This window comes from Camelina sativa, chromosome 4, assembly GCF_000633955.1.
Source record: "Camelina sativa cultivar DH55 chromosome 4, Cs, whole genome shotgun sequence".
NCBI lineage: Eukaryota > Viridiplantae > Streptophyta > Magnoliopsida > Brassicales > Brassicaceae > Camelina > Camelina sativa.
In genome coordinates, this window is record NC_025688.1 from 15089997 (window position 1) to 15107661 (window position 17665).

Consider the following 17665-nt stretch of genomic DNA (forward strand, 5'->3'; position numbering starts at 1 on the left):
TTTTTTTTTTTTTTTTTTTTTTCAGATTTTATCTGACACATGTTCTCTTATAATAATTATAAAATTGTTTTATTTAATAAAATTGATGAAAGAATTGTATTGTTAAGACTTAAGATTGTAAATTAATTTTAGGCTTTGAATAGTTATTGTGGTCAGGCGGCCAAATCCGTCTGCGGTCTGGATCGTTCTATTTTTGGGATGGAGTACAGACCGCTGCGGACCAACTCTATTTGTATGTAAAAGCGGTCCGCAGTTGGTCCGCAGCGGTCTTGTCTTTGCTTTATTTGGACCGTACCACTGCGAACTACATTTGCTGAATGGTAAATAAAAAGCGGTCCAGTCGGCAGATGCATTTGTCCGTCCCAACCGCTGCAACCATTCACACCCTTAAAGTTTTCAAAGTTTTAACTATTTCCTTCAGTAATTTTTGTTAAATTGCAGTTAACATTTTCGTATTTATATAAATGTTTATTAATGTAATAATAAAAGTTTATCTCAATTCGAGGTTGCTTAAAAGTCTTTTTAGCGTTGCTAAAAAAAAATTAATATTGTAATAATCATGCTTTGTTTCTTTGTCCACCGGCGCGTCAGATTTGGGCATTATCTCAGGTACTAGTCGGACCACACTCCTTTCCAATGGAGTCCGTGTATACCAATGTGGATTATTTTTTGGGTACTAGGAGTCTGACCACCCATGTGTCAGTTTTCCCTTGAATTTTATGGTATATATGGAAAGCGCGAAACGCACGGGTTTTTGAGAATGTGGATGAACAGCCAGAGAATGTGGATGAACGGCCAGAGCAAGTGATTCGGGCAACAGAAGGCGAGGCGTTAGCATGGCAGAAGGCTCAGGAAGAAGGGGAGGATGATATTTCCACATGCCACCCTTTGGACCCCACCGCTCGGATGAGAGTGGCTGCCGTCTCACTTCCAACTTGTTTCTTAGGCTATTGGTGCTTCATTGATGGATCTTGGAAAGCGGGTGATTCGTTTACCGGCGTAGGATGGTTCTGTTCCTAGCTTCAGGATCCGACGCCAAATATGGGTGCTATTAATTTCCGACAGAGTCTTTCCCCCTTGCATGCCGAGGTCGAAGCTTTCATGTGGGTTATGCGGTGTATGATCGGGCATGACTACCGTGACGTGGCTTTCTACTCAGACTGTTCAAACTTGGTGAAGATGGTGTCTTCGCCACATGACTAGCCGGCGTTCTCGACATACCTCGACGATATCAAGATAGACAGGGAAGAATTTTTTTCTTTTTCCTTATCTTTTGTTTCTAGAAATGCAAATGTAAAAGCGGATCGTTTGGCACGCCATGCGCGTACATCTCCGCATAGTATTATGTATGTAAATAATATTCTCTCCTATTGGCTCATTTGAGCTAATCTATTGTTGACAAAAAAAAAATCTATTGAGAAACTGACAAGTGTAGAAATAAACTGAGCAACAATTCTTTCTAAACACTTTAAGCATCCTTCTCTTCCATTCTCTCTTCTTTTTATATTATTTTATTAATTTTTAATAAAAAATATTTGGGAAAGTAACTACCAATGAAGATGATCTTATATCCATTTAGCTATTAAGTATGTTCTAATAAATAATTTATTTAAATGATGAAATAAGTATATAGATTGTGAGATAAATTTATAGAGCAGTTATATAAGCTATGATTAATATATACGAATCCAATAATTCAAGAGGTTGTGCTACAAGTAGTTTGCGTCCCTAAATAATACGTCTGAGAGGTGACAGTGGCACTCTTAATTATGGGAGCCTTTTGGCTCGTATTGTCCACAATCCGGCACCACACCTCCACCGACCACCACCATAGTGCTTTGACCGTCCAAAATCCAATATTGGTGCCTAGCAAGTGGCAAGTAGCAAGTAGCAAACACCATAGTGTTTTTGGCCTTCCTATCCCAAGCAAAAAATGATCGTAATGAAAATACATACAGTATTTATCAATTTTCTTTCGAACTTGATATGCTTATATCTATTTTTCACCGCTTAAAAAAAAAATTCCGATATTTCATTATTGATTTCAAGTTTTGGGCTTTTAAGTTTTTAAAAAAATTATTTTACTTATGCAAATTGTTGTAATAACCAAAAAAACACATAACCTTGTTAACTGTTATTTTTTATTCTGGTAGTTTAAATTCATTTTATGGATTGTAAACAATGTGTATGATACTTTCTGATTTAAGGTTTACAAAGATTTTGGGTTTGCTCATTATGAGCAAATTTTATCTGGTCTAGTTTCTACCTTTCCAAGGTAATCTATTTTGACAATTAAAAAAATTGATATTGAAAACCAACACAAAACCACTTTTAAGTGGAATTAAATCTCTAGTCTTCATAAAGTTTAAGTTTATTAAAAGTCTTGCCAATATAATCAAACTATACAGATTTTTCTCTCTTCCTTCTTTTGTTAATCGAATTAAAATAAAAGGTATGTTCTACCCAAGAAAAAAAAGGTATATAAAATTCTCCAATCTTCACAAATCAAACAATTGATCACCTCATTTCCACGGAACCATAAAATATATAACACACCAATCCAAATCAATTTTTTCATAAGTCTTTAAATACCTCCGATCATTAAGAAGAAAATAAGAATCAAGACATATTATTTTATTGTTACAAAAAAAAAAAAGATACGAATCAATTCTTAGTGGTGGTTTTGGTATACTTGTCTTTAACCCAATTAAAACCCAAAGACGTTCCTATCTTAACCTTCTTCAACCCCGAACTCGCAACCGCTTTAGTCTTCTCTAATCCAGCCCCCACTTTCTCTTTGTATTTCCCCGACGGACCTCCGCCGCCGTCCGTTGTTTTTCCCGACGATTGATTGTTGTTGTCCCACTGATCGGCCCAAGAATTTTTCTCCATATTGTATGAAAGAGAGAGAGAGAGAGAGGAAAAAAGATTTGATTAGGTGAGAGTGAGACAATGTATTTGTTTAATTAAATCGTGATTAGTAACAAAGCCACACGTTTTATAGGGTTTGGTTTGATAGAGAAGTAATTTTAATGTTTATAAATTAGTTAACAAATTAAAAGCTAATCTTTGACCAAAAATAAAGATAATAGCTAATCTTAATTATTGGTGACGTTGGTGTACATTAAATTAAAAGTACCATAGAAGAAGTAAATCTTCTCTATTTAGATTTCGTGTATATGTAATTATCTTTTCCTAAGTAATTTATTTAATTAATGCAATTCTTGTGTTGGTATCTTTTGATTGTTTGACTTTCTAGAGTCTATTCCTCTTTAGAATTTAGTTTTGACTTCTTCTGTAAATGCAGTAAATCCCTTTTTCTACATATTTGTTTCCTGATTAGCAAAAACCCAACTTTATCTACACGTCACTAATTAGGGGGCCGGTTAAGTAAAAACTGTGGGCCTCTCATCAAACATCCCCATTATGGGTTTCCATTCACATATTTGCTAGTTGCTACTACAGTATATGGGTTTCAATTTGATAGTTTTACATGGATAGTTATGGTTAATCAGGCAAACCAGGCCTGGTCTAGTTCGGTGCAAAATCTGCAAGGTCGACAAATTTTTTGTCCGGTCCCCATATCAATCAATATGTTATAACAAAGCTATTCAAATGCAAAGATTAATACCGAATAAATTTTACATCTAAGTAAAGAAGTGTAACAATTACATCAACCAAAACATTAGAAGACAGCTTGAACACTTCAAAATTAGATAGTGATAACATATTGAATTGAAAGAAGATAAAAAAAGTTTCAATATTTTTAGTAGACTTATATGTAGATAACAATATAAAGAAAAAACCATTAGGTTAATGTGAGTTGCAAAAGTATGGCTATTAATTAGTAAGGGTGTAATTATATTCGAGGATCTGAGAACTGACCTGAAATCCATTCCAATCCGTTTCGTAAACTTGGATATTCACATGACTGAATCCAGATTTAGATACTCTAATCTAGGATTTGTATTCTCATTTAAGTTCTTGATATCAAAATCCGAAAACTTTAATTATATTATATAAATAAATTTTAACATAAAATGAGATTAAAATATATTTTCATTATTTGTATGATATCATATTTTACATTTTTTAATTTTTCATCATTTTAATATTTTAATAAAAAATTTATTTTCATTATTTTTACAGATCTGAATATTTACTGTATTCCGAAAGACATAGATATGAATAGTTAAAATTCAGATCTAGATATTTTCCAAAAGTATATATATTTCCTAAACGTACTAAAATCCATTTTGTTCAATGAATAAAATGGATAATTTTGTCATTATTGATGTTTATTAGACAAAAATTATGATGTTATATTTTTTTTTCAGCCTTGATGATGTTATATTTCTCTTGTATCTTACCCGTTGGTAGTATATAAGACATTACATGCCTTTAGTTAGTTTTAAAATTATCATTTTTTGATAAGTTGTGCATTGTGTTTGACTGCTTGTGCAATATGAAATGATTCACTGTTGAAGTTTTAGTTTTCTGTTAAATAAAACATTTGGCAAGACAGGTCAAATTAACTGGTATAGACACTAAACAACTTTTAGTCACTCTTTTTAAAGGTATTGTCTACAAAAACTTTTCTAGTCTCACTCTTTTAAGGTACTATTATATAAATATAAATATATAATTGATATCATTATATAAATATAAATATAAATATAAATGTTTTTGGAAGTGTGTAAGTTGCCAGCTTATGCTTATCTTTAGGTGATTTCGTTGTTTTCACTTTTTTGTATTCAAGAGATGTAAAGTTCTAACATAAATTCAGATGACAAAAAAAAAACTAGTCATTTTCACGTCATTATTTTTTTTTTTGTTTTTTTAACTTTTCTCTCTTCAAATTTTGATTCTCTTAAACCGGAACCCAAAATAAAACCTGATGGCCTATATTAATATTAAACACGAAGGACAAATTATAAACCAAAAAGTGCCTCTATTATCAATTGATTTTACCGGAAGCAAGCTGATTCTTTAAGCAAAACGATAAGGGAGCACACACGATAAACGGAATAATAGGCCATACAAGGTTTAAAGCAAAAATATATAAGTTATGTTTAATTATGCAAAAGTTTGTGTTTAATTTTAATTATGGTGATTCAAAATATCAATTCGAGCATCACATTAGTTGTACCGTGTGGATATACAATCGTATAATTTAAGTATGTTGTGTAAAAGTTAAACTGAGAAATCAATGACAAAAACATTTATTTGATCTTCGATGCTTGAGTGCAGAGACAAAACCGACAAAAACAAACAAGAGCAATAAAATGCTGAAAAAATATACTGTGCATTATTTTCAAATATTAGATAGACGAGAAAACTATGAGAAATGCATTTATGTTCGTACACATTTCATCGTCACCTTAGCCATCATAACTTTTTGGACTGTACAGTACACCAAGAGACACAATCATTTGTATGCAAGGAATGATCTACTATATTGATAAGATATATTATATATGCATATGACATGAACATGCTTCATCTTCTTAGTTTTTTTAAGAAACATGTGCTCGTGTATAATTGTGTTTACACGCATCATTAACGACAACTCCACGAATTCATTCACACACATACTTATATATTCTTAATGAATCGCTTTTGTTCTAATAGTATGTATGTAAATATCGTGTTAATTTTATTGATCCAATCATCCAAGCAATTACTACATGGTAACATCTTCTAAAATAATAACCATTATATATGGAATATAATTTCTTGAGTAGAATTATTCGGAAAAAGAACATAGGGATATATAGTGATACATGTAGATTCAGAAATCTAAATTAGTTAAACAAAAACAGCAATCGAAAAAGAGATTCGGAAGACAAAAGAAGAAGTAAATAGAAATACAAAAGGTAGTCAAAAGAAAAGGAAACACAAAAAAAAAGACAAGAAAGAGATAATTAAAAAACACACTTGATTTAGTGATTTTCAAGATGAAGATCGCTTTGAAGCAGCGAAGGATCGGACCGAGACGCTTGATTCCCCTTTTGGTTCTCGTACGCACACGTGGATGAAGATACAAACATAAGATGATGATCAAGAACGGATCTAAATGAAAAAGTAGAGAGAGATAAGGTGAACCCTAATCTTAAAATCTTGATGATGATAAGAATCAACTACTTCATCTTCTTTTTCTTGGGATTCTTGATCTTTGGTTTGTGTGTTGATGTCTTCTTCTTGGGTATTGGGACTTGGGAGGTGAAGAGAAAGAAGAAGAAGAAGAAGACGACGAAGATGAACATGAATTACCATCATCACTATCATCATGATAAAGTGAAGGTAGAGAGAGAGAGAGAGAAGTGAGGTTGTAATGATGATGAGGGATGAAGGGAAGTCAGAGGTAGGGGAGGAAAATTATCATTACTACTTTGAACAAAATGTTTTCTAGCTTCTCTTTTTTTTTTTTCCTTTTTTTTTTTGGTGGGCTTCGAAATATCGTAACCCTATCTTATGCCCTTGAGCCTTTCTCTCTCTAGATTTATGAGCAGAGGGATAGAGAGACAGAAATGCCTTTGCGACATAGGGGTACAACTTTTTTCAATTGCGTATTTAATGTTCCATGAGGAAAAAGTAAAAGTATTAATATCTAGTTTTATTTTATTTTTACATATTCTCTAACATTTACCTTTTCTTTTAGGGTCTATCCATAATTGTACATATACTTTTATTTATCACATATTTGGATTAATTTCATGCAAAAAAATGATTTCAGTTTGATGTCCAAAAAAAAAAAAAATCATAGTTAGCATATTTTTAATAAACGAGGTTTATACTTTATCTATCATTTCAAAACTTCACCAACTTAATTTCGATTTTGCAACCAATTACGTTTAAGTAATAACTTATATACATTATTATTATTATTTTTTTATAATAATTTTATACTTGCGTCGTCTATTTATTTTGTTGTTGTTGTGGTTCTTCAATTCCTTAAATAAGCGAACTTGATCGAATTGAACTTAATAATCTATGTAAACATATAATATATTACATATGTGGAAATATAGGTTCAAATTCCACTATATTCATAACTAACATGTTGGCTCTAAGAAATCTTCTTGCAAATCTCTTTGACCTGCCACTGTCTGCGCGTAGTATGTCTTAAGTAACAAAATAGTCCCTGGCTTTAGACACCTTCATGGATTAGTGTAGAATTTAGTCTAAGATCTATGATGCATGGTTATAGAAGAAAAATAATAATCAAGACATCTAACCAACAAAATCGTGTTACGTACCATAAATATAAATCTTAAAAAGAATATATTTATATTTTTTCTTGATGTTATGGAATCTTGGAAACTTTCTACTCTGAAGTGTGGAGTAACACAAATCCTCCAGTCTCCAATATTTACGAGCCAGAGCTTGTGCTAAATGTTTGGTTTCAAAATGAAGCAGATAGTTTGGTCTTTTTACAAAATTTACACTCAACGCAACGTATTTTTGATTTTTTTTTCTTTTCCAAATCGATGTTTCCTTTTATTTTTTTCAATGTACGTACAATTGATGTTTGCTCATATTAGTCCAAGGGATCACCAATGTGTGTTATTTACTTATTTGTAAGTTACATATAAATTCAAAAGTAACGAAAGAAAAAGTTAAAGGATGGATCAAACTTTTTGATCGATCGGGCTTATTCTAAAAGCACATGGATATTCTTTCCATATGCAAAAACATTATGTCGAATGTCCATTAACCAAATTTTTCAGTTCAATCTCACTGCTTTATTTTCCTACTTTTAATTGATTAATATCGACAATATTCTATGTTAAAGGTTTCTTTCCACCAAACTTGACATGTCGTCGTAGAATTTCTAAGTTGTAATTACAACAAATATGCTAAATTGCCACTGCGTCAAATCGTATTAAGATCTATAGCTAAATTTATTGTTTTGTTCGAGTTTTACAATTTACAGTAAGAGTAGGCTGTAGACTGATGTAGTCCTCAGTCTAGTGCACGCCAGTTTCAATTGGCTATTATTCTCTAGGTGGTTATAATTTTTACTATATATTTTTTACTAAAATTTGTAAGCTACTAACATAATCTTTGTTAGTTTTACTGTTGTATCAGTATTAATCTCAAACAACAATTACTATGTTACAATAAAATGTACATTTAAACTCTGAACAAGTTATTTTAATTGGCTCAAACTCCGTAACTCACTCAAACTAGTTAATAGTTGATGAGTCTATGTTAACAGTCAATTAGTTTAAATGTTTCAGTTTATTGAGCTACTAGAATGATTTGGTCCAACTAGAAATGTACTCTTAGCCATGTCAACATCAATTAGGTGTGCAAACCAGATTTAGCAAGGTGTACACTCTAATCGATAAACTAAAACTATATCATTTCGGGTATAGAAAAAAGGAATGAATATTTTTTTTATTCAATACCCTACTCCCTTTGTCCCTAAAAAATTAATGTTTAGAATCTTTTACATATTTTAAGAAAACAATGATTATTGAGTTTAAATATATTTTTTTTTGACTAAAGAGATATTATTTAATTTTAAACTAATAACAATTCAAAATTTTAAATATTTTCAATAATTACTTCTTAAAATTTACAAAACATCAAACTTTGTAGAACAAAAAATATCCCAAAATATCAATTTTTGTAGGACAGAAAAAGTATTTCACTATTTTACTGATCCTACCCAAACTCTCACGGTATATATATTTATTATTTAAGTTTATTAAATTTCGGAAGGAATATGTTTTTGTCTTTCTAGTTCTAGTCAACTAAATTTACTGACTGAAAGAAAAGGCTGTTTGTGACTGTATTTGGGGAATAAATAGATTACTAAATTGCTACTTAAAAAACATAAGCTTTATTGGGTTAAGTTAAAGAGGGGAATTTTGGCAGTCCATGCCTTGTATATGCCATAAGTTATCCTTTTTAAATATCAAATTATAAAGTGATGAGAGTCAGAGAGACAATAAAAAAAGGTAATGACAGAGGAATCAAAATCATGAAATCAGGAAAGGCAGTGCCTTGAAACCAGAGACGGAGAGAATGGGGTATTTTCCTGTAAAAGTAACCTCAAATGCAATTATCTTTCTGCCATTTGTTTTGAACATATATATATACCAACGAAGAAAAACAATTGAGAAGGATAAAAGGAAAGAAATGAGATTTAACGAAGAAAAACAATTGAGAAGGATAAAAGGAAAGAAATGAGGTTTCTTGAAGTTGGGAATTTCCCTTCAAAAGTGCTAAAATATCAGCTTTCTTCGTAATATTAAACAATGTTTAAGATTATTTATGTTTGAATATTTAATTATGAGCATGATAAAACTTTATTTAGGTCTTATTGGTAACCATTTGAGAAAAAAAAAGGTTAAAAACAAATCAACTAAGTACTCCAAATTCACTATATTTAAAATATTTTTTTTTGCAACATATGACATACTCTGTCTATTTAATTGTTTACTAATCAGAATTTTATTATAATAAACATTTTTTTGATTGGTGTGTGACACTTAAAAAAAAGAATTATAATACAATTTATCTATTCTATAGATACTTAGGTCATCTCCATTGAAGTGTTTTAGTGAGTTGCTTATAAGTTACTTAGTAATAAAACAGATTAAATATAATCTAAATAGTTTAATTTTTTTAAGCATCGATTGTTATATTAGATGTTTTAGAATCACACGTACTACAATATATATTACAGCTAATATATATAAGCGTTAATTAATCAAATAAAAAAGGGTAAGTGAATCAACCGAGACGGTTCATGGCAATCTTTCGCTCTGAATGCGATCTCTGGGGCGATCCCCGTTTTCTTCATTGCCCCCTTCCTTCTCCGATCTGGAGTTTCTTTCCGACATCCAATTACAGATTCTGTTATTGTTTTGGCGGTTTATCTCTGTTACGGTTATCCGTTAACAGTTTTTCTTTTCTGTTTTCCTTGTTTGGTAACCGTCGGGAAAAACCGCCATGACCAAAATCCTATATAAGCACCTTCAATTTCTGTTGGATTCTTCCAAATCACATTACTATCTTTCATACTCGAGAAATGAGTGACTACATCCGTAAAAACCTTCAAAATCTCGACTTGGGGATTAACGATGAACCCATTCCCATACCACCGGAGTTATGTGGTCATGCGGCAAACACTAACCACTTCTCTCTGATTGTGTTGGTTCTCAACCCGAAGAAACAGAATCTACGAGCAATTCTCAACCAAATGCCCAAGATTTGGGGCTTCGCTGATTCATGCCGTGGAAGGGTTCTTGGCGATGGGAAAGTTCTGTTTTTCTTTCAATCGGAGGAGACCCTTAATTTGGTTTTACGTCGAGGACCGTGGGCTTTCAATGACTGGATGGTGACGGTTCATCGCTGGTATCCAAATATCACTGAGGAGATAATGAAGTTCATCCCCTTTTGGATTTAGGTTCGTGGTATTCCAGTCCAATATCTAACATCCGCTATGGTAAACTACATTGGAACAAGACTTGGCTCGGTTGAAGATGTTGATTTTAATGAGAATACTAACATGGTGGAATTTGTGAGAATCTGCATCAACTGGAACAACGATCTCTCTCTTCGTTTCCAGAGGAACTTTCAATTTGCAGGGGGGGAAAACACAATCCTCAGCTATGAGCGTCTAAAAAATTTCTGTCAAAAATGTGGTGCTTTGACACATGATGCGAAGGAATGTCCTCTCTCCTTTGATGATCCTCCAAATGACAATCCTCCGGATGATGATCTGCCAAATGATGAGGATGGAGATGGCAATGATGATGATGAATACTTCCCCCACCCGGACCAGTTCCCTGAGAGCATGGACAATGCAACAACCCCTCTAAACGCCATTGCTCCTGAAGGGTACATTCCAAGACTTCAAACGGTACAACAAAATAAGGAATTCCTCATCACTGAATCGAATGATTCCTACACTCCAAGTGTTTTCGAAGACACCAAACTTACTGCTGAGCGTCTCCGCTACCTCTTGGAGAAATTTAAGAAAGGGAAATTCCAACAAAACATCTTATTTGCAGACATGGTGCCTACTCAGGTTTCTCCACACTCCAAGAGTAACAAGAGGAAGAATGGTGATCTGGAACACTACTACCGCAACTATGAGGCGAATGATGATCTGATGGTCCTGAGTCAGATCAAGAAGAGAACAAAAGCAGAGTCTGCAGCTTCATGCAACAGTATCAACAGTTTCAACGGAGCCGCGGGGGGGGGGGGTTCCCCAATGCCTCCATGAGAGTCGTCGTCTGGAACTGTCAGGGCATCTGTTTGCCGCTGTCTCAAAGCAGACATAAGCATTTATGTCGTATTTTAAAACCACATGTACTTTTCTTATGTGAAACTTTAAACTCTAGTGATATTGTATGTAACTTTGCTTCTGTTTTAGGATATAATAACTTAATAACCGAAGCCCCTCAAGGTAGGAGTGGAGCTTTAGCTTTGATGTGGTCCAATGATGTATCTATATCTCCCTTGTATCAAGATGAACGCATCATTGATGTACAAATCAGTCTTAATAATAATGCTTTCTATTTTTCTGGTGTCTATGGTAATCCTATACAATGTAAACGTCATTTCTTTTGGGATTACTTAGAACAACTGGGATCTTCTCGGTCTGGTCCATGGATGTTAGCAGGAGACTTCAATGAGATAACTAACAACTTGGAGAAGATTGGCGGACCACCAAGAGAGGCTTGGACATTTCGGCGTTTTAACCATATGATTGCTACCTGTGATTTAGTTGATTTAAGATCAAAAGGTGATAGATTCTCTTGGGTTGGTGAAAGAAGAGATTACACTGTCAAATGCTGCTTAGACAGAGTAATGATAAATTCTGAATGGGCTTCTCTATATCCAACTGCTGAAGCTGAGTTTTTAGAATTCAATGGTTCAGATCATAAACCAATCCTCACAACAATTCACCCTCTGCAACAAGCCACAGCCAAACCATTCCGTTTTGACAAACGACTCATTGAGATCGAAAACTTTGATCAAACAGTTGATTGAGGATGGAACCATTGTAAAGAAAACAATTATTATTCCATCTGTGATCAAATTAACTTGTGTCGACGTTTTATAGCAAATAGAAAACATTCTACAAACATAAACTCAGCTAGAAGAATTGACTACTATCAAAAAGAGCTGAACATAGCCATGGAGAGCACAAATCGAATGCTAAGACGTCACATACCCAGATTACATGATGAACTCACCAAGGTATATAGAGATGAAGAGTACTATTGGCACACAAAAAGTAGAAATCGATGGCGACATTGGGGTGATCGTAATACAAGCTTTTTCCATGCCACTACAAAAATAGATATGCTAGGAATCTTATATCCACCATCATGGATGAGGACCAAACACTTCATACAAATGAAAAAAGCATTGGAGATCAAGCACAAAAATATTTCAAAAAGATTTACACTTCCAGCAGAATTCCTGTTTCTCCAATCGACTTTGGAGATTTTCCTGCAACGGTAACTTCCCCAATGCCTCCATGAGAGTCGTCGTCTGGAACTGTCAGGGCATCTGTTTGCCGCTGTCTCAAAGCAGACATAAGCATTTATGTCGTATTTTAAAACCACATGTACTTTTCTTATGTGAAACTTTAAACTCTAGTGATATTGTATGTAACTTTGCTTCTGTTTTAGGATATAATAACTTAATAACCGAAGCCCCTCAAGGTAGGAGTGGAGCTTTAGCTTTGATGTGGTCCAATGATGTATCTATATCTCCCTTGTATCAAGATGAACGCATCATTGATGTACAAATCAGTCTTAATAATAATGCTTTCTATTTTTCTGGTGTCTATGGTAATCCTATACAATGTAAACGTCATTTCTTTTGGGATTACTTAGAACAACTGGGATCTTCTCGGTCTGGTCCATGGATGTTAGCAGGAGACTTCAATGAGATAACTAACAACTTGGAGAAGATTGGCGGACCACCAAGAGAGGCTTGGACATTTCGGCGTTTTAACCATATGATTGCTACCTGTGATTTAGTTGATTTAAGATCAAAAGGTGATAGATTCTCTTGGGTTGGTGAAAGAAGAGATTACACTGTCAAATGCTGCTTAGACAGAGTAATGATAAATTCTGAATGGGCTTCTCTATATCCAACTGCTGAAGCTGAGTTTTTAGAATTCAATGGTTCAGATCATAAACCAATCCTCACAACAATTCACCCTCTGCAACAAGCCACAGCCAAACCATTCCGTTTTGACAAACGACTCATTGAGATCGAAAACTTTGATCAAACAGTTGATTGAGGATGGAACCATTGTAAAGAAAACAATTATTATTCCATCTGTGATCAAATTAACTTGTGTCGACGTTTTATAGCAAATAGAAAACATTCTACAAACATAAACTCAGCTAGAAGAATTGACTACTATCAAAAAGAGCTGAACATAGCCATGGAGAGCACAAATCGAATGCTAAGACGTCACATACCCAGATTACATGATGAACTCACCAAGGTATATAGAGATGAAGAGTACTATTGGCACACAAAAAGTAGAAATCGATGGCGACATTGGGGTGATCGTAATACAAGCTTTTTCCATGCCACTACAAAAATAGATATGCTAGGAATCTTATATCCACCATCATGGATGAGGACCAAACACTTCATACAAATGAAAAAAGCATTGGAGATCAAGCACAAAAATATTTCAAAAAGATTTACACTTCCAGCAGAATTCCTGTTTCTCCAATCGACTTTGGAGATTTTCCTGCAACGGTAACTTCCCCAATGCCTCCATGAGAGTCGTCGTCTGGAACTGTCAGGGCATCTGTTTGCCGCTGTCTCAAAGCAGACATAAGCATTTATGTCGTATTTTAAAACCACATGTACTTTTCTTATGTGAAACTTTAAACTCTAGTGATATTGTATGTAACTTTGCTTCTGTTTTAGGATATAATAACTTAATAACCGAAGCCCCTCAAGGTAGGAGTGGAGCTTTAGCTTTGATGTGGTCCAATGATGTATCTATATCTCCCTTGTATCAAGATGAACGCATCATTGATGTACAAATCAGTCTTAATAATAATGCTTTCTATTTTTCTGGTGTCTATGGTAATCCTATACAATGTAAACGTCATTTCTTTTGGGATTACTTAGAACAACTGGGATCTTCTCGGTCTGGTCCATGGATGTTAGCAGGAGACTTCAATGAGATAACTAACAACTTGGAGAAGATTGGCGGACCACCAAGAGAGGCTTGGACATTTCGGCGTTTTAACCATATGATTGCTACCTGTGATTTAGTTGATTTAAGATCAAAAGGTGATAGATTCTCTTGGGTTGGTGAAAGAAGAGATTACACTGTCAAATGCTGCTTAGACAGAGTAATGATAAATTCTGAATGGGCTTCTCTATATCCAACTGCTGAAGCTGAGTTTTTAGAATTCAATGGTTCAGATCATAAACCAATCCTCACAACAATTCACCCTCTGCAACAAGCCACAGCCAAACCATTCCGTTTTGACAAACGACTCATTGAGATCGAAAACTTTGATCAAACAGTTGATTGAGGATGGAACCATTGTAAAGAAAACAATTATTATTCCATCTGTGATCAAATTAACTTGTGTCGACGTTTTATAGCAAATAGAAAACATTCTACAAACATAAACTCAGCTAGAAGAATTGACTACTATCAAAAAGAGCTGAACATAGCCATGGAGAGCACAAATCGAATGCTAAGACGTCACATACCCAGATTACATGATGAACTCACCAAGGTATATAGAGATGAAGAGTACTATTGGCACACAAAAAGTAGAAATCGATGGCGACATTGGGGTGATCGTAATACAAGCTTTTTCCATGCCACTACAAAAATAGATATGCTAGGAATCTTATATCCACCATCATGGATGAGGACCAAACACTTCATACAAATGAAAAAAGCATTGGAGATCAAGCACAAAAATATTTCAAAAAGATTTACACTTCCAGCAGAATTCCTGTTTCTCCAATCGACTTTGGAGATTTTCTTGCAACGGTAACTTCGGCCATCAATGAGGATCTAACAAAGGAGTTTTCAGACACAGAGATTTTTGATGCAATTTTTCATATTGGTGATGACAGAGCCCCTGGACCAAATGGTCTCACTGCTAGATTTTATAAACACTCTTGGAATATCATAGGGACTGATGTAATTAAAGAAGTTCGTGATTTCTTTGAAACGTCGTACATGAAGTCGGGCATCAGCCATACTAATATATGTCTTATTCCAAAAACAACAGAGCCTACAAACTGTTCAGAATATAGACCTATAGCTCTGTGCAATGTGTTATATAAGATTATATCCAAGTGCCTGGTTAATCGACTAAATAAACATTTAGATAACATTGTCTCTGATACTCAAGCTGCTTTCATACCAGGAAGATTGGTAACAGACAATGTCATGATTGCTCATGAGGTCATGCATTCTCTAAAATCAAGAAAGAGGGTATCCAAAAATTATATGGCCATCAAGACAGATGTGACAAAAGCATATGACAGGGTTGAATGAGATTTCTTAGAGGTCACAATGCAACTATTTGGGTTCTCAAAACAATGGATCCAGTGGATCATGGCTTCTGTCCGATATTTAAGTTACTCTATTCTCATTAATGGCTCACCTCATGGTATGGTTACTCCTGAACGTGGAATAAGACAAAGTGACCCTTTAATACCGTACCTATTTATCCTTTGTGCAGACATAATGAGCCATTTAATCAAAACAAGAGTTTTTGATGGTGATATTAGAGGTGTAAGGATAGGCAATGGTGTTCCTCCAATAACACACTTACAATTTGTGGATGACTCTTTATACTTTTGCCAAGAAAACAGTCGAAATTGCAGAGCAATCAAGGAAGGTTTAGAAGTGTATGAGTATTACTCTGGTCAGAAGATAAACATTGATAAATCCTTAATAACTTTTGGATCAAGAGTTCCGGGTCATTTACAAAATCGTCTAAAAAACATCTTGCAAATACCTAATCATGGAGGGGGAGGCAAATATCTCGGTTTACCGGAACAATTTGGCAAAAAGAAGAGTGAGATGTTCCATTACATCATTGAAAGGGTCAAAAACAGAACATCTTCTTGGCGTGGACGACAATTATCATCGGCTGGTAAGGAGATACTTATAAAGTCTGTGGCTCTTGCAATGTCTGTTTACTCCATGTCCTGTTTTAAACTGCCAATGGGTGTCTTATCCGACATAGAAAGCATATTACAAAAGTTCTGGTGAGAAAAGAGCAATCAAGATCGTGAAATTCCTTGGATTGCTTGGAAATGTCTACAACACACAAAATCAGAAGAGGGCTTAGGATTTAAAGATTTGGCAAATTTTAATGACGCCTTACTTGCCAAACAAGCGTGGCGTCTTATATAATATCCAAACTCATTAGTTGCTAAGGTTTTTAAAGCCAGATACTATAGAGATGATTGTATTTTAGATGCAAAACAGAGAGCAAATCAGTCATACGGGTGGGCATCAATACTTGAAGGCCTCAAAATTATAAAAATAGGATACATATATAATGTTGGCGATGTCAAAAGTATTCATGTAAACCAGGACAACTTCCTACCAGATCATCCACCGAAGCCGATTCGCAGCACCAATCCAAACGACAGTCTGCATGTCTCTGACCTTATCGTCACACAGGGAAAAAAACGGTTTTGGGATACAGAGAAGATTAGGGAAGTCATATCTGATGTAGATCAAGAATATCTTACAAATACATATCTTTCCCAATCCACTATCCATGACAAAATAATATGGAATTACAACAAAAATGGTGATTACACAGTCCGATCAGGATACTGGCTATCAATGCATAACCCGAACCAACCAAATAACCTTCCGCCTGTTCCCCATGGATCCCCTGAACTAAAAAAGAAGATTTGGAAGCTGAATATTATTCCTAAACTCAAACATTTTCTTTGGCGCATTCTCTCTAAACCTTTACCTACCCTTACACGACTAAGCACTCGTGGAATGAACCTAGAACCAATTTGTCCCAGATGTTTTCAAGCTGACGAAACTATAGAACATATTCTTTTCCTGTGTCCTTATGCTGAATCAGTTTGGCAAATATCTAATGTTCCAGTTTCATTACTATACACCTCATATACGAATGCTGAATCATTCATTGCAGCCTTGGTTCATTATCATAATTCTACCACAACTACAACTAATATGAAACTGTTACCATTTTGGCTACTATGGCATCTTTGGAAAAATAGGAACTCTTTTGTTTTTGAAGGGATACATGATAAACCGAATACCATCCTTCTTCGTGCTCAATAAAACAATCGAGAATGGAATTCGATTCACAATAACAACCATCACAAAAGCGTTCAGGACGGGATGCAGACAAAACCAACATGGACCAAACCTCCGGCGCCTTATATTAAATGTAACTATGATGCCAGTTTCAACTACAATACTAATCAAGCTAAATGTGGATGGATACTCAGAGATCAAGATGGTGTTTCCCAAGGATGGGGGGGAGGCTGCAATATTAGGTTATGCATCATCACCTTTACAAGCTGAAGCAAAGGCATTATTAGCGGCGACACAACAAAGCTGGATTAGAGGTTTAACAAATGTTATATTTGAAGGAGACAATGAGACCCTCACTGCTCAATGACA

At 34.4% G+C, this 17665-nt stretch overlaps 1 protein-coding gene and 1 pseudogene across 1 annotated transcript; both read right to left on the reverse strand.

The window, feature by feature from the left end:
* LOC109132681 lies at positions 2461 to 2989 on the reverse strand. The gene has a single exon (XM_019244689.1). The coding sequence runs from the start codon at positions 2890 to 2892 to the stop codon at positions 2665 to 2667; it is 228 nt and encodes a 75-aa protein (XP_019100234.1). The 5' UTR covers positions 2893 to 2989; the 3' UTR covers positions 2461 to 2664.
* Positions 5702 to 6529, reverse strand: LOC109132677 (annotated as a pseudogene).

What these genes read in the sequence shown, in the direction of transcription:
- LOC109132681 (XM_019244689.1), bottom strand. Translation starts at nt 2,892, where the DNA reads ATGGAGAAAAATTCTTGGGCCGATCAGTGGGACAACAACAATCAATCG.